At 36.4% G+C, this 21069-nt stretch overlaps 1 protein-coding gene across 2 annotated transcripts in view; it reads left to right on the top strand.

Moving 5' to 3' along the window:
* The first annotated feature begins 504 nt into the window (after positions 1 to 504).
* Positions 505 to 21069, top strand: part of BRWD3 (bromodomain and WD repeat domain containing 3) — a 121392-nt gene continuing 100827 nt past the window's right edge. For both annotated transcript variants that reach the window (XM_082609033.1, XM_082609032.1), the window contains exons 1-6: positions 505 to 725; positions 855 to 913; positions 1116 to 1145; positions 1547 to 1606; positions 12523 to 12673; positions 14040 to 14138. In XM_082609033.1, the coding sequence (XP_082465159.1) occupies positions 695 to 725; positions 855 to 913; positions 1116 to 1145; positions 1547 to 1606; positions 12523 to 12673; positions 14040 to 14138 (430 nt within the window). In that variant the 5' untranslated portion in view covers positions 505 to 694. The remainder of the gene's footprint in view (positions 726 to 854; positions 914 to 1115; positions 1146 to 1546; positions 1607 to 12522; positions 12674 to 14039; positions 14139 to 21069) is intronic.

Below are 21069 nucleotides of genomic sequence, written 5' to 3'. Positions count from 1 at the left end.
TTTCTCAGCACGCGATCCTTTAGCGGCTAGCCTCCTTTCGGTGGAAGAGAGACAAAAAAACCAAAGCCTCCTCGGTGCCGGGAGGGAATCGAAGAAAGCAGCTGAATCAAGTTGTCTCCTCACATGTTCCTCACGACCACGCCAGAGGGAAAGGTCCTCAATAGGAAAGGGCCCGGTTGTCCTCACAGGAAGGGTACCACTCTGGAACTCGCCGAAGGGAACGTCACCACTGAGTTCTACGGTAGCTGCCAGAGAGTCTGCCATCAGTTAGCACCTCCCCTTCCTTCCGGGAGCGGTAGCTAGGTAACTGTCGGCTGTATTGGAGAGCTGAGGACTGGAGGATGCATTAGTGCCTCTGGCGGTGAACAACGAGCGCTGCAGGTCCCTCTCACAGTTTTTACCCTCCCCTCTCTCCACCCCCTTTGCCCCCGCCCACCCCTCCGCCACTTCGGCTCCTCCCTCCTCTTCTCTCTCTCCCTCTCCTTCCTCCTCCGCCTCCTCAGCTCTTGGGCTAGAATATCTATGGGTCGAAACGTGATGCGATGAATCCGAGAGAGACCGAAACTGGGACGAGGAGTGCGGCGGAAGCGGCGGGACTCCTGGGCATGGGGGCTTCACCACAATAGAGGCAGCATCCCCACCCGCCCCCGCCAGCCCCTCTGGAGCAAATCCCCCAAACCCCTTCGGGAAAAGGATGGCGGCGGCACCTACCCAGATCGAAGCCGGTGGGTAGCTGTGTCTGGGGGCTAAAAGGATGGGGGCTTAGCGCGACGGCTGTCAGTTTCTTTTGAAAAAGCTTCTATTTTTTCTTCTTTGCCTCCCTCTCAACCTCTCCCCCCCCCCACCTTCCTCAGAGCTGTATTACCTGATCGCTAGATTCTTGCAGTCCGGACCCTGCAACAAATCCGCTCAGGTGAGAAGGGGAAGGAGATCTGGGAGTCTTGGGGAATGGTCCCAGTGGGGAAATCGAGGCAGCGGGGTTTGCGGTTCCGCTGTGGGTGAGGGAAAGGCCGGCCTTGAGTAGCCCTGCCGTCAGCGGCTGGGTTCAGTTTGGGGAGGGAGGAATGGGTTGATGGCCCGAGCTGCCCTCATATCCGTGTTTCCCTTTTGCTCAGGTGCTAGTGCAGGAGCTCGAGGAGCATCAGGTACGCACCCCCTTCGGGAAGAGGTGGGGACGGTTGGGGTGAGACTGGAGGAAGGGCAAGTAAGGGGCGGAGGGCTAGGGCCGGGAGGAAGGCTTGGATCTGGGCACTCATAGCTGTTGTCACAGTGGTGAACCGGCTTCTTTCCTCAAAAGGGGCGGATATCGCTGGGGTCTTAACTCGCCCCCTCTTTATGCCTGTGGGAGGTGTTTTTTCAGGATTTCCTCCTCCTCGGCCTCCTTCCCCCCACACTCATCTAGCTCTGAGACAACAGCTATCACGCCAACAGCAATAAAGACGCCAAAGGGTCGAGGACCCGGACCCAAACTGGGTCGGGTTGATGCGGAGCAGAGGCTTGGCCTTTATCGTTGCCCCCTCCCCCCTTTCTTTTCGCCGGCCCCCAGCTTATTCCGCGCCGCTTAGACTGGGAGGGGAGAGAGCACAGAAGAAGCTTCGAGGATCTGGTGAGTAAAGTTTTCATTTCAACTTAACCCAACTCTTTCTCCACTCCCTCCCCACCTTGTTCCCCCAACCCGCCCCCGACCCTTCAACCTATGCGGCTCTGGAGCTCAGTGCTAAGCCGAAGAACTGTCCCTTCCCCCCTCCCGGCGAGTCGGAGAAAGGGTACCTTGCCCTCCCCTTGGCCTCGTTTGTTTCCACCCGAAAACTTTGAAGAATGTGAACTGGTTATCAGAGATGCCGTATTGTGGATTATGAATATTTTACAAACATCGAGAAAGGCCCATTGTAGGGGGAAAAGGGAGAGAAACCAGGGGGTTATCTTGGGGCACGTACCAAGGACTGACGCTGGCCAATGACAGCGTTGGTAACAGCCCGGAGTTCCGGATTAGTGGAAGAAAACTGCTTTCTGGTTGGTCCTGGCTTGAAATACGGGAACAGAGGCCAGGCTGTTTTTTTTTTTTTTTTTTTTTCTTGGTCTGGGGGCGGTGGGCCGCACGGCAGAGGTGGTTCAGGAGGGGAGTTGACGGACCAGGGACTAGGGAAAAACGACACAATTAAAAATAATAGCATCAAGCTAATTTCAAAATTTGCCGGGGGTTAGATAATCGACTACGGAATAAAAGCATAATCGTTGTATATCTCAGATTGTAGAAAATAGCTCATCAAATCATTATTAAATCGCGTTTATGCAGTTAACAGTTTCACTAAATAAGAACTGTGGATTATGAGCTTTTTGAGAATTGACGAAACACGATTTTGGATTTACAAGGAAACAACGATGGTCATATGTTAAAATAGAATATACTTTAGTAAAGGACCAAAAGCATTGGATTGACTGTTGTTTGTTCAGCAAATATAATTCATAGTGTAAATGCACCTTCTGTTCGGCATTGACACACACAAAAAGGTGATCCTTTTTATTTTTGGGAGGATGTTCCCTTGTGTTAGCCACTGGCACAGTCAGTTGGAAGGAAATGAAAGGAGAAAGGGGTGATGTTACTAAAATCTAAGTTCAGCTATCTTTCCTTCCAGTAAGATCCAAACAGAGGAAAGTCAGACAAAGTTAAAGAAAGTTGGAGGGGTATGGTAGACTCTAAATATAAATAAAATGATTTAAAATTTGCTTCCATCAGGAAATAAATTCAAAAGTAATTTAAACAATATTTAAATTACTTTGGTGTTCATTAGATATTTTTCTTTGTATTAAATTACAAGAATGAGGCCATGCTAATTATCACCAAATCTACTGACTAAATTTTTTTTAGTTTTGCAAAGCACAGAAAATGGTATAATAATTATGATAAGGATAAACTCAACCATCTGTAATACGAATGGTAAAAAGTTCTCCGATGGATAAAAAATATTTTTGAAAAACTGCATGCATTACCAGTTTAATTTGTAGTCAGACTTTTTGTTGGACTGAAGTTCTTTCAAAAAAGGGCAAAAACAACAGTGCTTGCCAGTATGTTTTAATACTTTATGACTAATGTGGTTTTGAAGATAGAGTTTTATACTGAGGTGTATTGACAATATTTTTGTTTATATTTATTTGTTTCTAAGTAGACCATTTTAAGCAAGTAACATTTTTTAAAAGGAAAAAGCTTTTTAAAAATTAACTTGACAGTGGCAAAATGTAAATGAGCATCAAAATGATTAAAAATAGTCTCCTAACCACACACATGCATACACACACACACACACACACACACACAGAAAAAAAAAAGCCCAGTTTACTAGACTTCCTTTCCTTATATTGTAAAGGCATATTTTCATGTAATTGTAATCAATGTCCACTTTATGCTTTATATTTTCTTAGGTAACACTTTCACATATACTTATCTATATTTGAATAGTCATTGTTATTTTAATGGCAAGGAAAGATTCGGTTGTTTTTAAGTTGCTGTGATTAGAACTCAATTGCTAGTTGAACATTTGGTTTACTTCCAGTTTTTCACTAATATCTTTGCATAGTTAAGTAGTCTTTCTGCTTTTTTCCTTTTTTTTCTTTTCTTTTTTTTTCAGTTGTTTTTCTGGGCTATATTTCTGAAGTGGAGTTATCAGGTCAAGGGACTCATCCATTTTTTAGCTTTTGCTATATATTATAAAATTATTGTCCAGAAGATTATCCTAATTTATAATGTAACCATCTAGATACTTAGAATGAATTTTTAAAATATTTAAAAATCTTTTGGTGGCTTTAATAGGTGAAAATAGTCCTCAATTGAGTTAATTGGTTCTTTTCCGCATTATTAGTGAGGCTTAAACTTTAACAAGTTATTTTTTTAATTGTCATTAATCCATTTGTATATCCCTACATATACTTGATTTTCACCTTTATCTTTTTAATTTATTATTTTTATAATTCCTTATACATTTTTAATTTTTATATACACAGAATTTCTTCTATTGTTTGACTGTTATCTATGGATTAGTGTTATCTGTTTTGTTTTTAATTTACTTTTTGTATTGTACATATAGGTTTTTATTTCTCCACCAGCATCCAATTTTTGTAGGGATATTACATTTTGATAATATGGTCTTATTTTTATTCATATGTCTGTTCTCTACCTATAGATTTCTTTGTAAGGGAAGATGAGGCAGGGCTGAGAATTGAACAGAAGGAAAAGAAGTGGCTGAGAACTGAGTGTGCAGTGTTTGATTGCTAGATTCATCAGTCGTACTGTTGATAAAAATTATTTCAAATCTGACTTGAGATTTTGAGTGGCTTCATTGTAGGAGAGATGGATTTTTTTCTTGGGGTAGGTTTGTTTTGTTTTGTTTTGTTGTGTTGGCCACACCAAGGGGCATGCAGGGTCTTAGTTCCCCACCAGAGATTGAACCTGTGCCCCTGCAGTGGAAGCACAGAGTCCTAACTACTGGACCACCAGGGAAGTCCCAGGGTAGTATTTTTTAAAGTGCTATTAGAACAATGGATTTATACAGTGCGATCTTTGATTTAGCTACATGTTTTGGATTGAAATTTAGGGCAAAGTATTAATTAGTATAATTTTATAGCAGCACTTCAAACTGAAGATGTACTGGGATATACAAAGGAAAGAAGACACATGCATAATAAAGAGGTGAAGGACTATAAACAAGGATATCAAAATACTGAATTGAAGTTGCATAGTCATGTATACTACATACTTGAAACAAAAATCCTGCCTTTCTGTCCATATGTATATTTTCATTTGAATTGTCTATACTGCTTAACTTGATTTATCTAGAAGAATATTAAGATACTAAGTTAGATTTCTTCAACACTTCATTACTACTGTTACTATTGCATAGCCTAGAAATCCCTATTTTTTCTTTCTTAAATCTGATTTAGTGTTTTACTTATAATTTGGAACACACGGGAAGGTGCTTTTTTGTTAAAGCTGCTTGCAGCCAAGTATTGACATGCCAAGATCTGAAGTGCCTTTAAAAAAATGAGTCTGAACGTGAAATGTTTGTCAGTTTATGTTGAACTGTAACGTTTTTGACTATGACATTCAAAAAAATTCTAAATTAATTTTCAGAATTTTGTAATGATACAGGGAGAGATTTGAAGTCAGGGTGATTGTTTTTGAAGTTTGATCTGAGTATTTTTCTTTATTTCTGCTTGACTGTTATTTACAGCATAATAGAATTAGATTTGCTTCTTACATCTTAAGGTAGATAATATAAATAAATACAGATGTCCTTTCATTTGCGGTGACCCTGTTGAATTGTTGACTATTTTATTGCTTCCTCCTTGGAGCTTTATTGGGGATGACAAAACAGAGCAGTGAGGGGCGTGTGTGTGTGTGTGTGTGTGTGTGTGTGTGTGTAAACAAATGAACAGTTTTTGTTAATATACAAATTTTATATATTGGAATGGTGAGTTGGAAACATTTTTTAAAGGCATGCTTTAAGATTTTTGAATCACTGTATGGGTACTCCTATCATAAGACTGAACCAAAGACATAATTTTCTTTAGGTGTGGTATATATTTTTACATTTATTCAGCATTTTTCATCTGTAGACTTGAAAGCACCAATTAGTGCTTACATTTGGAGTGACATAGATTTTATTACCTTCATTTTATATTCAAAAGACTTGAAGCAGTTTTCTGCTATTTAAAAAACTTTGGTCAAGATTGTATGTTCACCGCTGTCTTTAGAAATAGTACATCTATGGTGATATATGTCATTATAAGAATTTACATCTGCATTTAACATATTTGACTTTAAAAATGTTTTCACATTATCTCATTTGATCCTCACCAACTGCTTTAAAACACTGTATTTGAATTCCAGACATACCTGCATTTTTTTCTTACCTTACCCAGCTCTTGTTCTCTAGTTACTAGTAATAGCTTAAATTGTCTATTAGAACTGTAGAATGATCTTTGAGTGCTGGTAGCGTGGTTATTGCATCTCTAAGTGTGGAAGCAATTTAAGCATGTGTGATTTATTAACTGTTATGTGGACACAGCCATAGTTAGGAGGAACAGAATGCATCATGGGAAACCAAAAAGCATGCGCTGCTTGACTCCCGTGTGGATATAATGTTAACTGATAGGTATTATGGCAGGCAGCAGTCAGTGTCTGTAAACTGGTATTCCTAACTACTGATTGGCTTGAGCCACGTGTACGCTCTTTTCTTTCTTTTTTGTTTGTTTTACCTATTCATCTGGATTGATCACTGGCTTTTTTTTCCACAATTGGGCTCTAGAAACATACTTTCAATGATTAAAATCCTTTTGGAGATTTAGCACCAGTTCTAGGAAAACTGGTATCTCAGTACAAATAAGATGGTATTAAGGAAACGAAGAGAGCTGCTGTTAAAGAGTAAGAATTTGGATTGTGTGAATGTTTCTTATCAAATTTTGTCCAGGAATCACCTTTGTGACATTTGAATATTAGTTTAGTTTGTGTGTTTTTGTTGAAGTTTTACTGATGTTGGTTATTGACTGATTAATAATTTTTTTGTAGGGAGCATAATAGTAATTTAAAGTTAACTTAGTGTTTGTGTCACATTTTAGAGATGCCTTTGTTTGACATTTCTCAAATAGGATTTCGTGGGTAGTAGAAAAGGCCATAAGATTTAGTCCAGGAGATAGTCATTACTCGCTGAGCCACCCCAGGCAAGTTACTTAACCTCTCAGAGATTCAGTTTCCTCATTTATAAAAGAAAAACCCCTACCTGTTTTGCAAGGTTGTTGTGTGGACCAAATGAGTTAAATATGAAAGAATGCAAATGAGTTGGTTACTACATTTTACTACATTTTAAATATAGGACAGAGAGTTTGAATGGTTAGCATTAAAATCTGAAGAACTATGACCCCAGAATTTATGTTTTATTTGGTAATTGGCTAATTATCACCACCCAATTTTCCTAATATTTTTTATAAGGTAAGGGGCATATAAAATAGTACCATTAAAAAAGCATTTAGGGCTTCCCTGGTGGCGCAGTGGTTGAGAGTCCGCCTGCCGATGCAGGGGACACGGGTTCGTGCCCCAGTCCGGGAAGATCCCACATGCCGCGGAGCGGCTAGGCCCGTGAGCCATGGCCGCTGAGCCTGCGCGTCCGGAGCCTGTGCTCTGCAGCGGGAGAGGCAACAACAGTGAGAGGCCCGCGTACCGCAAAAAAAAAAAAAAAAAAAGCATTTAAAAAGTGTCAGAATTGAGCCCAAAATGAGTGTCTTTGAAGTGCATCTGTGTTAAGCAAGGAATGATCACTAGGTGAAAATATATTTAGTGTTATTTGCATTTTTATGAATTACAGAAAAGTAATTCAATATGATACTGGTATAGTATTAACTCATTTTTAAGAAGTGGGAGGTATGTTTTTCCCATGTCTTGTTGCAGGGATCCTCAACCCTTCTGACTGATCTCTTCTTATCCTAATCTTATTTTCTATACATTATTGACAATTTATTTCTTGTGTTTTAAATTACCTTGTTGAAGATGTTTTCTTATGCCTTTTAGTATCTACCATGGTGATTTATAATTAGCTGGTTCTTAGTTATTACTTGTTCAATTTTCTTAACTTTTTTAGAAGTGTTTTCTTTTTTTCTTTCTTTTTTTTTTTAAATAAGTCACGGATGTTTGTAGCTTTTTTTAAAAAATTAATTAATTAATTAATTTTTTGGCTGTGTTGGGTCTTCGTTTCTGTGCGAGGGCTTTCTATAGTTGCGGCAAGCGGGGGCCACTCTTCATCGCCGTGTGCGGGCCTCTCACTATCGTGGCCTCTCTTGTTGCGGAGCCCACGCTCCAGAGGCGCAGGCTTAGTAGTTGTGGCTCACGGGCCTAGTTGCTCTGAGGCATGTGGGATCTTCCCAGACCAGGGCTGGAACCCGTGTGCCCTGCATTGGCAGGCAGATTCTCAACAACTGCGCTACCAGGGAAGCCCTTAGGAGTGTTTTCATGATATATATTTTTTAGGCTTACTAATCTGCTAGCTAGTATGGAGTTCTTTTTATTGGACCTTTGTCTACTGAGAAACTTCTAGACTGTGGGTGGGTCCCTTGTTCTTCTCTTGATATCATCTGACCTCAGGGTTATAGTACTTTTAGTGCTTTCTTGAGGCAGTATAAACCAGAGAATACTTGAGCCCTACGTGGATTGCTCTGCCTGTCTCATTCCTGAGGAAATCTTAAAACTAATAAAAATAAAAGTAAATGCTATGAACAATGATTAATATTTTCGAAAGAAAATGATAGGAAGTCTTAACACTTTGTAGCCCAACCTGTTAACCAGTGGTATTACTACAATGGAAAGGCCTGCTTTCTTTCCTTTGCTTCCCAGTTTTTCGTTTCTCCTCCTTCAATTTCAGCAAACATTAAAACTCAAATTTTAAATTATAAAGATAATATTGGATTATTGCAGACATTTATATTTTACTGAACAGTATCAAGCAGAAAATAAACTATTATTTTTTTTATATTTTCTTTCATCTTTTTGGTATATGTGTGGGCATTTTTTTCCTTCAAAATCAGATACTCTGGATAGAGTTTTTTATTTTTATTTTTTTTAACTTAATGTTGTGGAGGAGCATCTTAAACGTTGAGGAGATATATGTACTAGTCACTGTGCAAAGTGTGTTTACTGGATGGGGGTGCCTTTCTCTTTGCCTGGAATGCGTTTCCTTCCTTATGTCTGCCTTGTTAACTTTCACTTAGAATTCAGGTATGAAATTGGACAAGAACCCCTACCCCCAGGCTAAATTAGGTACTGTACATTGCTTCCTTAGTTCTATGTACTAAACCTCTGGGCGCTTGTAGATTTGATTTGTTTCTAGCTACTAGTTTGTTTCCCCCACTGGGATTATGGATTTTCTTAGGGCAGCAGTTTAATCTTTCCATTATATCCCTGTACTTCAAATGTCTGAATGAATGCATGCATGAGTGAATGATTTTGTTTTTGTTTTACAAATAATATGAGGTGGTTATCATTACTCCCTGTTTTGCAGATGAGGAAGCTCAGGCTCAGAGAGACTGAATAACTTTGCAGGTCATATAAGTAGGATCCTGGGGATGCTGGAAAAATTCAAATCTAAGACTTTTCTACTGTATCATACTGCCAGAAGGAGTAACAGCTAGTCAATTTTAGAGCCTGAGTAATCCAGGCTCTTAGACTTCAAAGTACTATGCTTATCTCTACTATACTTATATTGATATATTTAAAGCCTTGCTGTATTTTTCAAAATCTGTTTGTTTCCTGTCCCCAAATATCAAAAAGTCATGTGACTAACTTTATGGATGTTCATTTTCTATTCCCCCCCCCAAAAATTTCAAATCTCAGATAAAATGTTTCATTTTACTTCTTCAGCATATGGTCTCAGTTTCATTCTTCATTTTACCTGTGTAGTGATTTTAGTTAGAAAACAAAACATACAATTTTATTTTCTTTGTTTTTTAGTTACTTGTCTGATCTTATTATTTCGAAAAGCCAAAGGAAGAATGCTATCATGGCTATCTGAAAATTAGTATTTCAAATGTAGCTCTTGGTGCAGTTCTGGCCCCCTGAGATTAGGTACCTTTTGTATTTTATTCAGTGCCCAGCTGGATTCCTTTTAACTAATTATGAGTAGTAGGATCATCTCAGTGAGCTCTCTGGTCTTCTCAGTTGTCATAATGATTCTCAAGTGTGGTAATTTCAGTTGTTAGATTTGCTCTTTTTTTTTTTTTTTTTTTTTTTTCCGTACGCGGGCCTCTCACTGTTGTGGCCTCTCCCGTTGCGGAGCACAGGCTCCGGATGCGCAGGCTCAGCGGCCATGGCTCACGGGCCCAGCCGCTCCGCGGCATATGGGATCCTCCCAGACCGGGGCACGAACCCGTATCCCCTGCATCGGCAGGCGGACTCTCAACCACTGCGCCACCAGGGAGGCCCTAGATTTGCTCTTTAGGTCAGCCAGTGTTCCTATCAAGAAGGTTTATAATCTAGGCTTCGTTTAATTTCTTTCAGTTTATCAAATTTATAGTTTTAATTTTTTGCAGTCTGTGTTACTAATACAAATTTTCAAGGGGGAGAATATGAGAGTAGATGAGCCTTGTTTTAGTTGCTTAATTAATGATTCTGTGTTTTTAAATGATTACTGAGGAATTGATAAAAAATTTATATAACTAGCTGAAAATCAAACATCATTGTTTTTATAAAATGAAGTAGCCAGGGGGCCTAAGTTTAAGATATAAAGATATAAAGATATAATTCTGACAGATTTCTTTAAGAGGGTAATACTAAAAATTCATATCAGAGAACTCCCATTTTCTGGATTATATGTTACCATATATATATATATATATATATGTATATATATATATACACATATACATATACATATATATATACATATACATATATATATATATATACATATACATATATATATATATATATATATTGCAAGTTTTAGGGTAGTTAGATTTGTGTAACAAATGAATAACTCTTGAGATGGTAATGAAATGAGGAAAAGAAAATTGATAAAAAAGAAAATGCCACTAAAGACATCAACTACCATTGTGTGTAAAGACTTATAACATTTACTTGGTGAAAAAGTAATGACTGATATCAGAAGCCCAATTTATACAAGACAGTGTTGGGGGAAAAAAGGCACAAACTATTATAGATGTTAATATGCAGTATGTTAAGGCTTTTTTCTTTGAGATATATGTTTTTAGGAGTACTAACTATATTTGCATGTAGGCCTATTTAGGAATGCCCTATTGTGGAGAGAATGAATTACAAACTAGGATTTTAGGACATCAGTGTCTCTAGGTAACAAAAAAAAAGTCTTTAGATTGAATCATCACGTACTTTCACTTTAATATTACCTCTATATTTTAGTTCTATGTAGTTAATTGCTTGGAAAACAAAACTAGACATGTGTGAAATAACTGAAAGAATTTGCTTGATACTTTGTCCCAATCCAGAAGCTAAACCTTGTAGATGCAAATAATCAGGTTAAGTTGCCATTCTTTTTTTTTTTTTTTTTTTAATCTTAGTTCCCTGACCAGAGGTCGAACCCGTGCCCCCTGCAGTGGAAGCATGGAGTCTTAATCACTGTGCCAGGGAAGTCCCATAAGTTGCCATTCTTCCTGACCATCATGACAGTTGCCAGGCCCCAGTGATTTTGGTAGATTAAAATTCATTTTTGCAGGGACTTACGAAAGATAATTGGCAGGAAATAAATTTTTAAAATCACAATAGAATCATTTATTCTCAGATTCCTAAGTACATGTTGGATTGTAGTTCTTTGACCTGTGGTTCCTAAGAAAACAAAAAAGGCACCCTGATAGGAGAAAGCTTTTTCCTCTGTGAGTTCATATGATATTGCTTATAGGTAGACTTTGGTTTTTATTCATTCATTGATTCAGTGAACCAGTATTTATCAAGAACACACATAATCTCTTCTGGTGATCATTAGGGATGATTTACAAAATTATTCCTTTGTGTTATATTGTTTTTGACTTGGCGGTAATATATTGATATGTGTCCTATGTGATGGTAGGTATATATATGTGTATATATATATATGTATATTTCTCTCTCTGTAGCACTTATAAAAATTGGCATTGTAACTGTAAGTAGATTTTAGGGCCTTTTGTCAAGATGAGAATGTAGATGTTCTTTTCATCTAAAGATTTTTAATGTTCTAGTTTACTCTTTACTGTTTTAATAATTAGGTATTTATGAAACACATCAGTAACTTTAACATTAGCTTAGATAAAAAATGAAAACCAGTTTCGTTGTTTTATTGTCTCATCCATATCTACATTTGTTAATCATCTTCAGAAATTTACTTGTGTTTTAAAAATGAGTTAATGTTAAAAAAATAAATAAAGCACTTGGAGGAAAAAAATGAGTTAATGTTGCAATGAATTTTGAGTACATAGCTTGTTTAGAACATGGTATTTAAAATAATCATTAATTTGATACTTTTTTGAAAACCAATTAACTTTTTTAGGAGAAAGAGTTCTGCTTTAATTAAGCAAATGTGTCCTGTTAATCCTAAAGGGACTTAAGTGAGAGTTTGGTGCATTACCTTTTGTTTGCATTCTTATCATTTATATAGAATCTAGATTCTCTGATTCTTGATCACTGCTGATCAAGTACTAGTAGAGTTTACCCATCATCTTTGTACTTCTTTGATTTTTAGGCATGCTCCTTTTTGCTGTTTTGTAATGCTTATTGCATTAGATTAACAGCTAAGCAAATGATTTAATCAAGGCACGAAAAAGTAAGTTAAACTGCCATGTCATTTATGTGTTACCATTTGTTTAAATGATGCTTACTTTTTGTAGCTGTTTCTTAAATTTGGTTGAAGTATTAAATATTTAAAATGTTATTTTCCTTGTTTTAAAATTGTACTTTTTTCCATGATGTTTGGTAATGGACTAGGTTAATGTTTTTAAACCAAATTTGTTTTCCTGTATTTTACTTATGCTTTTTAGGTGGCAGCCAATGCACACATTCCTCCAGACTACCTCCTTAAAATTTGTGAGCGGATTGGTCCCTTACTAGATAAGGAGATCCCTCAGAGTGTTCCTGGGGTACAGACATTACTAGGTGTTGGTCGGCAGTCTCTGTTACGGGATGCCAAAGGTAAGATTTTTACAGTTTTTAGAGGAAGGAGTCAAGAGTAGTGTATTTTTATGTTAATTAAATGTCCCCATGCTTTTCTAAATACTAATTTTCTTTTAGTTTTTCTTATCTTGCCAACCTTGTTTTTATTTTCCTAGTGTACAAGTAAATTTTTAGAGGCCTAAATGGATCCCTTTTCTGTAAAACAGTGAATACTATAGAGGTAAAGACTATAAAATATCTTTGTAATCCTATGGAATAGAAATCTCAAAAGATTGCTGCTCTTATTAGTACAGTATAAATACATAAAATATTCTTTCATTACATTTTGATGTTCTTAATCTTTGAGTCTTGATATCATCCTAATCACATTGGGTACTTCATAACAGGTAAATAAAAATTATGATATGTAACTATGTTTATAATTAAAAATATTAAAAAAAAATCAATCCATCAGCATTCAGTAACAGTTTCTCTATTCCACTATTTTTCAGTCTTTTACAGATTTCTCCCAAAGTTTTACACGGAACCCCCATATGTAAATTATATAGATAGAATTTTCTGAACATAAAAATGTGAAATTAGGCGTTTAGGATGCCTTAGTGAATTAAATACTTCAGGTCTAGCAACCAATTTATTTCTATGTTTTGTTTTTTTACCATAATGTTTTAAAAATCCTAACTTACAAATATAAATAGTTACATAAATGATGTCAGTTTTTAAATATCTCATTTTATAATTTAAGGAAATTCTTCAATTCAGTTAATTTGAAACCTTTCAAGAGAGTAGTAGAATATTTTTGTTTCAAATTTGAATTATTAGGAATATTTCATATTTGCTTGAATTTTTTGACATAAACATTAAAGATAAAAAACACAACTATTTTTACTCAATTATCATCTGATATGCAGTGTAACAACCTGTCATGGCACAGCTGGCAGGCGCTCCATAACATGAGCATACACGAAGTATAAATGTTTCTGAATTTTACCTGGCATACTTGTGCTGTATTCATTTCCTTGCTTATACAGTTTTATATGAGAAGATGTGTATAAGCCTAAAGATCAAGAAGGGGACGAATGTAAACTTAAAACCTTATTAATCCATGAGATATTTACATAAGATTCAAATATATGTATAATAAAAGCTTTGGTTCTATATCAGCATGAAAATAAAATATCCTGATGATAATATTAAGGCATTGGTGTTTACCTATCATAATATAGATTATAACACTTTTAAACATATGCATGTTATTTCTTATTGTGGTTTTAATAGTTAAAAATGTATTTCAATAAATAAAATTGAAAACAGATATTTGCCTCTGGGGTACAGTTAAAAGAAAACTGTTCTATGCCTTGACTGACTTTTGAATCTTTTTGTATAGACTGTAAGAGTATACTATGGAATGGCTCTGCTTTTGCAGCTCTACATAGAGGCAGACCTCCAGAACTACCTGTAAATTATGTGAAACCTCCAAATGTGGGTGAGTAATGTCCATGTGAGTTATAAACATATTCTTAATTTGTTCCTTCCTGAACTCATTATACAGCCAAAAATACATACCAGAATTAAATTTGAAGTATAAACAAACTGCTTACATTCTTGAAGAGTTTCATGGTTGGTCCAGATTTTTTAAAGCATTTTTTTGTGTGTGTGTGATATGAGGGCCTCTCACTGTTGTAGCCTCTCCCGTTGCGGAGCACAGGCTCCAGACACGCAGGCTCAGTGGCCATGGCTCACGGGCCCAGCTGCTTAGCGGCATGTGGGATCTTCCCGGACCAGGGCACGAACCCATGTCCCCTGCATCGGCAGGCGGACTCTAAACCACTGTGCCACCAGGGAAGCCCTAAAGCATTTTTATGTAAAGCAAATATAATCATGGTTTTGTAAAAGGTAACCTTTTTTAAAAATTCATTTTCTTTCTTTCCCTTCCCCTCCTCTCCTCTCCTCCTCCCCCTCCCCCGTCCCCTCGTCCTCCCCTCCTCCTTCTCTCCCTTCCCCTTCCCCTCCCTTCCACTCCTCTCCTCTCCTGTCTTCCCTCCCTTTCTTTCTTTCTTTTCTCCTTCCTTCCTTCCTTTCTTTCTCTCTTTCTTCTTTCCTTCCTTCCTTTCTTCCTTTTCTTTCTTCCTTTCTTCCTTTCTCCCTTTCTCTCTTTCTCTCCTCTCCTCTCCTTCTCTCTCTCTTTCTCTCCTTCTCTTTCTCTTTCTTTCTTTCTCTTTCTCCCTTTCTCTGCTTCTCTCTTTCTCTTCTTTCTTTCTTTCTTTCTTTCTCTTTTTCTTTCTTTCTTTCTTTCTTTCTTTCTTTCTTTCTTTCTTTCTTTCTTTCTTTCTTTCTTTCTTTCTTTCTTTCTTCCTTTCTTTCTTTCTTTCCTCTTAGCAGAAGCATTTCCTTTTTTATATATTTCAGGTGTTTTTTACCATATGGATGTCTAGTTACATATTTCTGTGCTGAGCTCAAAGATTTTACAGGGAACTATGTAAAGATAGATTTCAGAAGGAAGCAAAAGTACATTCTGCTTACAGCTGCTTGCCAAACTTATAATGATGTAATAAATTTTATGTCTTTATTAAAAGAAAAAAAATCACCCTTCCCACTTGTAGTTTACTGAAATTCACATGTCCCGTTCATATTATTCCTGGGTCATCTCTGGCCAGACCATTATGAAGAAATAATAGTAGTGGTTCCCGAGGAGATCTAGCTAACAAAACCATTTATACTAAAGTTAATTCTTGTGAAGAATGTAGAGAACCAGGCAGCTAGATGAGTAACTGCCACTCTTTTCCTATTTTCTCACTCTTCTGAAAAATCACATTATTTTATATAGTGCCTAGTGCCTAGAGAATATGCCTTAAATTCAAATTGAAAAATAAGATTAGTTTTTTTAAGGAATACTATTTTATATAATTAGCTTATAGAACTTATTTACCCAAAGAGGTTAAATAAATTTAGATTAGAAATAATTTTTTAAAATATTTAGATGAAGTCATTGATAAAGATTCATAAGTTTTATTAAGATAAATTGGATTCTTTGATATATATTGCTAACACTACTCTTCCATAGCATGGATATTACTGGAAAAAGTAGACTACTGGGTTGGGTCTAATTGGACATGGTGTTTTTACTTTTTTTTTTTTTCATTTTCAGTGGCAGTTTGTTTACCATCCAGAATTTTCTGGTGTTCACTTTTCCCTTAAGCTTTATTCATAATTAATTTATTGAATTGAATTGAGATAGCTTTTATTTTTCATGCATTTATTTATGTTCAAAATATATAATAGTCTTAGTCGTACTATCAACATTGTTTATATGCTTTATACTTCCTTCAGTGGTCACACGTGAACCACTGAAGAGCAGCCTGTAGAGTATTAGGTTTTCAATATTTCTTTATTCTTTCTTTCCTTCTCTTTCTCTCTCTCTTTTTTTTTTTTTTTTTTTTTTTTTTTGCGGTACGCGGGCCTCTCACTGTTGTGGCCTCTCCCGTTGCGGAGCACAAGCTCCGGATGCACAGGCTCAGTGGCCAAGGCTCATGGGCCTAGCCGCTCCACGGCATGTGGGATCTTCCCGGACCGGGCACGAACCCATGTCCCCCTGCATTGGCAGGCGGACTCTCAATCACTGCATCACCAGGGAGGCCCTCTTTCTCTTTTTTTAAATATTTATTTATTTGGCTGCACCCGGTCTTAGTTGTGGCATGCGAGATCTTCATTGCCTCTTGTGAGATATTTAGTTGTGGCATGTGGGATCTAGTTCCCTGACTAGGGATTGAACCCAGGCCCCCTGCATTGCGAGCATGGAGTCTTAACCACTAGATCACCAGGGAAGTCCCTCTTTCCTTCTCTTTTAAAAAATTCTTTCTACTGTGCATATACATTCAAACTTCTGTTGGTTTTGTACAGTAAATGCTTCACATTCTGACTTAATTATTTTGTTATTCATAATGATAATTGCTTAGGAATTTTAGTGTCCCTGTCACTGATGCTTTCACTTTCTTAAATCTGCCATGTTATTTGAGGATGAGCTATTGAAATAGAGATAACTCAATCATGATGTATTTTCATGTAGTATATACTAGTCAAGATACTTAAGTTCAACATATTTAGAATTCAGAACCTGATAAAAACTCAGGGGAGTTGACTACGAAAGTAAACAAGATGAGTAGAAAATCTTTTAAAATTTGTTATTTGAGACAGTTTTCTCATTGTGGGGTACAGTTTTCCATAGCTACTTTAAAATCAATTTTATAGTTTCCCTGTATAAATAAAACTTAATCATGAAGGTAAGTCTTGAAGGTTTTATCAAAGAATCTTAGCACTAGAAGGAACTTTTAGCAACACTGTTTCTTGATAAAAGGGTTCCTTGGTCAAGTAAATGTGGGAAACACTGAGTTTAAAAAAATACAGAAACAAATGAATGCATGTAGGACTGCTCAGATCCTTTCATATGCTGAAATGCATTGTGAATCACCTTAAGGGGAGCATTATCTAAGTAATTTGACAGTGGAAATCCTTTTCCCAGAACACCTGTAACATTCTGAAACTTTCCTGGGAACAGATTTGGGAAACTGGGTTGCAAACCCCTGTTTAGAGCAGAAAAATCCAAAGCCCAGAGAAGTATATGACTGGCATACGTTACACTGCTTGCCTTCCAGTCTATTTCTAAACCATTTCATGGGGAATTCCCTGGTGGTCCAGTGGTTAGGACTCCACATTCTCACTGCCGAGAGAGCCCAGGTTCAATCCCTGGTTGGGGAACTAAAATCCCACAAGCTGTGTGGGGTGGCCAAAGGGAAAAAAAAAAAACATTTCATGGTCAGATGTTACCAATACTTCCTTTTATAAAAGATCTACACTTAGAACTCAAAAGATAAAGGATTAGCCACATTACTTTTATTTTTTAAGTCATATATTATGGTGTATGTATGATTTACATAAAAAGGTTCTCCCCCCATTTTTTTTGACCACGCCGCATGACTTGTGGGATCTTAGTTCCCCCAACAGGGATCGAACCTGTCCTGGCAGTGAAAGCCCTGAGTCCTAACCACTGGACCATCAGGGAATTCCCAAGTTCTGCCTTTTTAAGTGTGCAGTTCAATGAGTTTTGACAAATGAATACATTTGTATAACCACCACCAACACAATAAAAATATGGAACATTTTTATCACCCCTTAAATTCATGTCATGCCTCATTGCAGTTAATCCCCTATTCCTCAATCCCTGGAAACCACTCATCTATCACTGTACTTTTGCCTTATTTAGAATGTCATCTAAACGAAATTATGTAGTATGTAGCCTTTTGTGTCTGTTTGATTTCACTTAGACCTAATTCTTTTTTTATTCATGCATATCATTTCACCAAGTTGTATTCTGTTGTATAGATACACTGGATTCTGTTTGTCCATTCATCTATTGATGGACATTTGGGTTGTTCCAGATTTTGACTATTATAAATAAAGACCTATAAATATTCTTGTACAGGTTGTTGCATGAACATCTGTTTTCATTTCTCTGGGTGAATAGCTAGGTAGTGGATTGTTGGATCATATGGTAAGTGCAGGTTTAACTTTAAGACACTATCAAATTATTTCAAAAGTAGCTATTGCATTTTGTATTCCTACTAGCAATGTATAATTTTAGAATTAGCTTCTCAATTTCTATAAAAAGAAGCAACTGAGATTTTGTTTGGGATTACATTGAATTTGTAGATCAATTTGGGGAAAATTCACATCTTAACATTGAGCCTTTCATTCCAGGAACATAGTATAATTCTCCGTTTATTTAGGTCTTTTTAAATTTCTCACAGCAATGTTTTGTGAAATTTTTCCCTAAGGGTTTCTGATGCTATTTTAAATTGTGTATTTTTAAATTTCAGTTCCCAGTTGTTGTTAGTAAACACAGTGTTTTTTTTTTTTTTTGTATATTGCTAATCCAAAATTCTCTAACTAGATCTAATAGCCTTTTTTTCTTTTTTGACATTCTTTGAGATTTTCTACATGGATAATCATGTTGTCCACAAATAAAGACAGGTTCACTTTATCCTTTATAATCTTTTATGCCTTATAGTGCTTTTTTTTTTTTTTTTGCCTTGAACTGTTAGTACCTCAAGTACAATTGTGAATTGAAGTGGTAAGACTGGATGTTCTTGCCTTATTCCTGATCTTACAGGGAAAGCAGTCAATCTTTCACCATTAAGTATGATTGTAGATGCTCTTTATCAGGTTGAGGATGTTCCCTTCTATTCCTACTTCCTTTTTTTAAAAAAAAAACTTATTTTATTTTTGGTTGCGTCGGGTCTTATTTGTGGCACGTGGGATCTTTCATTGCATTGCACGGGCTCTCTCTAGTTGTGGTGTGCGGGCTCCAGAGCTCGGGGGCTCACTAGTTGTGGCACACGGGTTCCAAAGCATGTGGGCTCTGTAATTGTGGTGCGTGGGCTCAGTAGTTGCGGCTCATGGGCTTAGTTGCCCTGCAGCATCTGGGATCTTAGTTCCCCGACCAGGGATCGAACCTGCATTCCTTGCATTGGAAGGTGGATTCTTAACCACTGGACCACCAGGGAAGTCCCTATTCCTACTTTCTGTAGAATTTTTATTGTAAACAGATATGTCCCACGTTTAAAATTTTTTTCAGTATAGTTGGAATTGTACCAGTTATTTCTTGGCACTCACTTTAACTGGTATTTTATATAGTATAGTGCTACCCAATAGAACTTTCAGTGATTATGGAAATGTTCTATCCTGTGATATCCAAAACAGTAGCCACTAGTCACATGTGGCTATTGTATCTGAGGTCTAAGTTTTAAATTTTATGGAACTTTAAGTAATTTGACATTCAGTAACTGCATATAGCCAATGGACAGTGCAGATCTAGACCAGTGTGGGAATCCGTAAGCAGCCCTCTGGATAGGTGCATAATTTGGTAATAATATATTGCCTAATGATTTACTTTATATACTTAACCTGGAATGTTTCCAATTTTTGTACTTAGAAACTGCCTTTAGCTTTTCCTATTATGATTTTAGTAACTCACTTTAAAGATCACATTGTGCCACTTCTTTCCAATGAAAGTTTTACGATTGTCTTTGGCCCAAACCAATAAAATTCTGACCTTATCTGGACTCTCTACTATATTGGATTATTTAGTCAAATGTTCCCATCTTTTGTGCAGTTAATCAGCAATGTTATTTAGTAATTTAATGAAATGGAGGAGAGGGAGCATGGGAATGGAATTTGGGAGTTAATTCCCAGATTACATTCTCCAGACTAACAGCTGTAATACTTTAAATATATGTGTACTTAAATTTACCAGGAATAAATTTCCAAATTCCTATAGGGCAAGACCAACAATGCCTATATTTACATTATTACAGGTCTAAGCTCCAGTCATGCCACCTCATCAGCTGTATGCTTGACTAATCAAGTTGGTTTTGCATTGTGTCAAATTAAATCAGAGGAAAAACATTGAACTAAATTCAAAACAGTACTTTTCATATTAAGTCCCTGTCTTATTCTTTTTTTCTTAACTTTTTTAAATTGAAGTATAGTTAATTTTCAATGTTGTGTTAGTTTCAGGTGTATAGCACAGTGATTCAGTAATATATATATATATATATATATATATATATATATATATATATATATATATATATATATATATTCTTTTTTCAGATTATTTTCCATTATAGGTTATTACAAGATAATGAATATAGTTCCCTGTGCTATACAGTAGGTCTTTGTTGTTTTTCTGTTTTATAAATAGTAGTGTGTATATGTTAATCCCAAACTCCTGATTTTTCTTCCCTCCCCCACCACCATCCCCTTTGGTAACCATAAGTTTTCTATGCCTGTGAGTCTTTTTCTTTCAAAACAGTATCAATACCTAATACCACTCAAAGAAATCCTGGGGCATATGTAATTAATATTTGTAGTATTGTTTGAGATCTTACACTATAATCACTATGTATTGTTATTTCTTCATCCCTTTAAAAATTAGTAGTTGTTTTGGAAACTTTGTATTGGTTACATTAAAACTTGAAAATATAATTTCATATAAGTACATCTCTGCTTTGAGAGTTTGTCAGTACAGAAATAATTTAAAAAATCTGTTTCATGTCTGTTTGAAATGAATATTTGGAAGAACTAGTATTATAGTTATTACCCATCATGGTAAAAGTTTCAGAAATTGTCCTAATTATCACATTCTAAACAATTTTCATAAAATTATCCATAGAAATGGCAGCAAGATGCCTTGTTCATTTTAGTTTGAGACTTAACATTGTACCCAAGGAACAAATGTACATGCTTGTATTTCTAAACTGAGTCAAGGGCATGATGCTGTAAGACTCTAAACCTTTTGTTACCCCTTTTATCTTTAGTACAATTGACATATAGCAATGTCCTATAATTTACATAGTAAG

The sequence above is a fragment of the Mesoplodon mirus genome, assembly GCF_964341445.2.
Source record: "Mesoplodon mirus genome assembly, chromosome: X".
Classification (NCBI taxonomy): domain Eukaryota; kingdom Metazoa; phylum Chordata; class Mammalia; order Artiodactyla; family Ziphiidae; genus Mesoplodon; species Mesoplodon mirus.
This window is presented reverse-complemented; position numbering and strand designations above follow the sequence as displayed.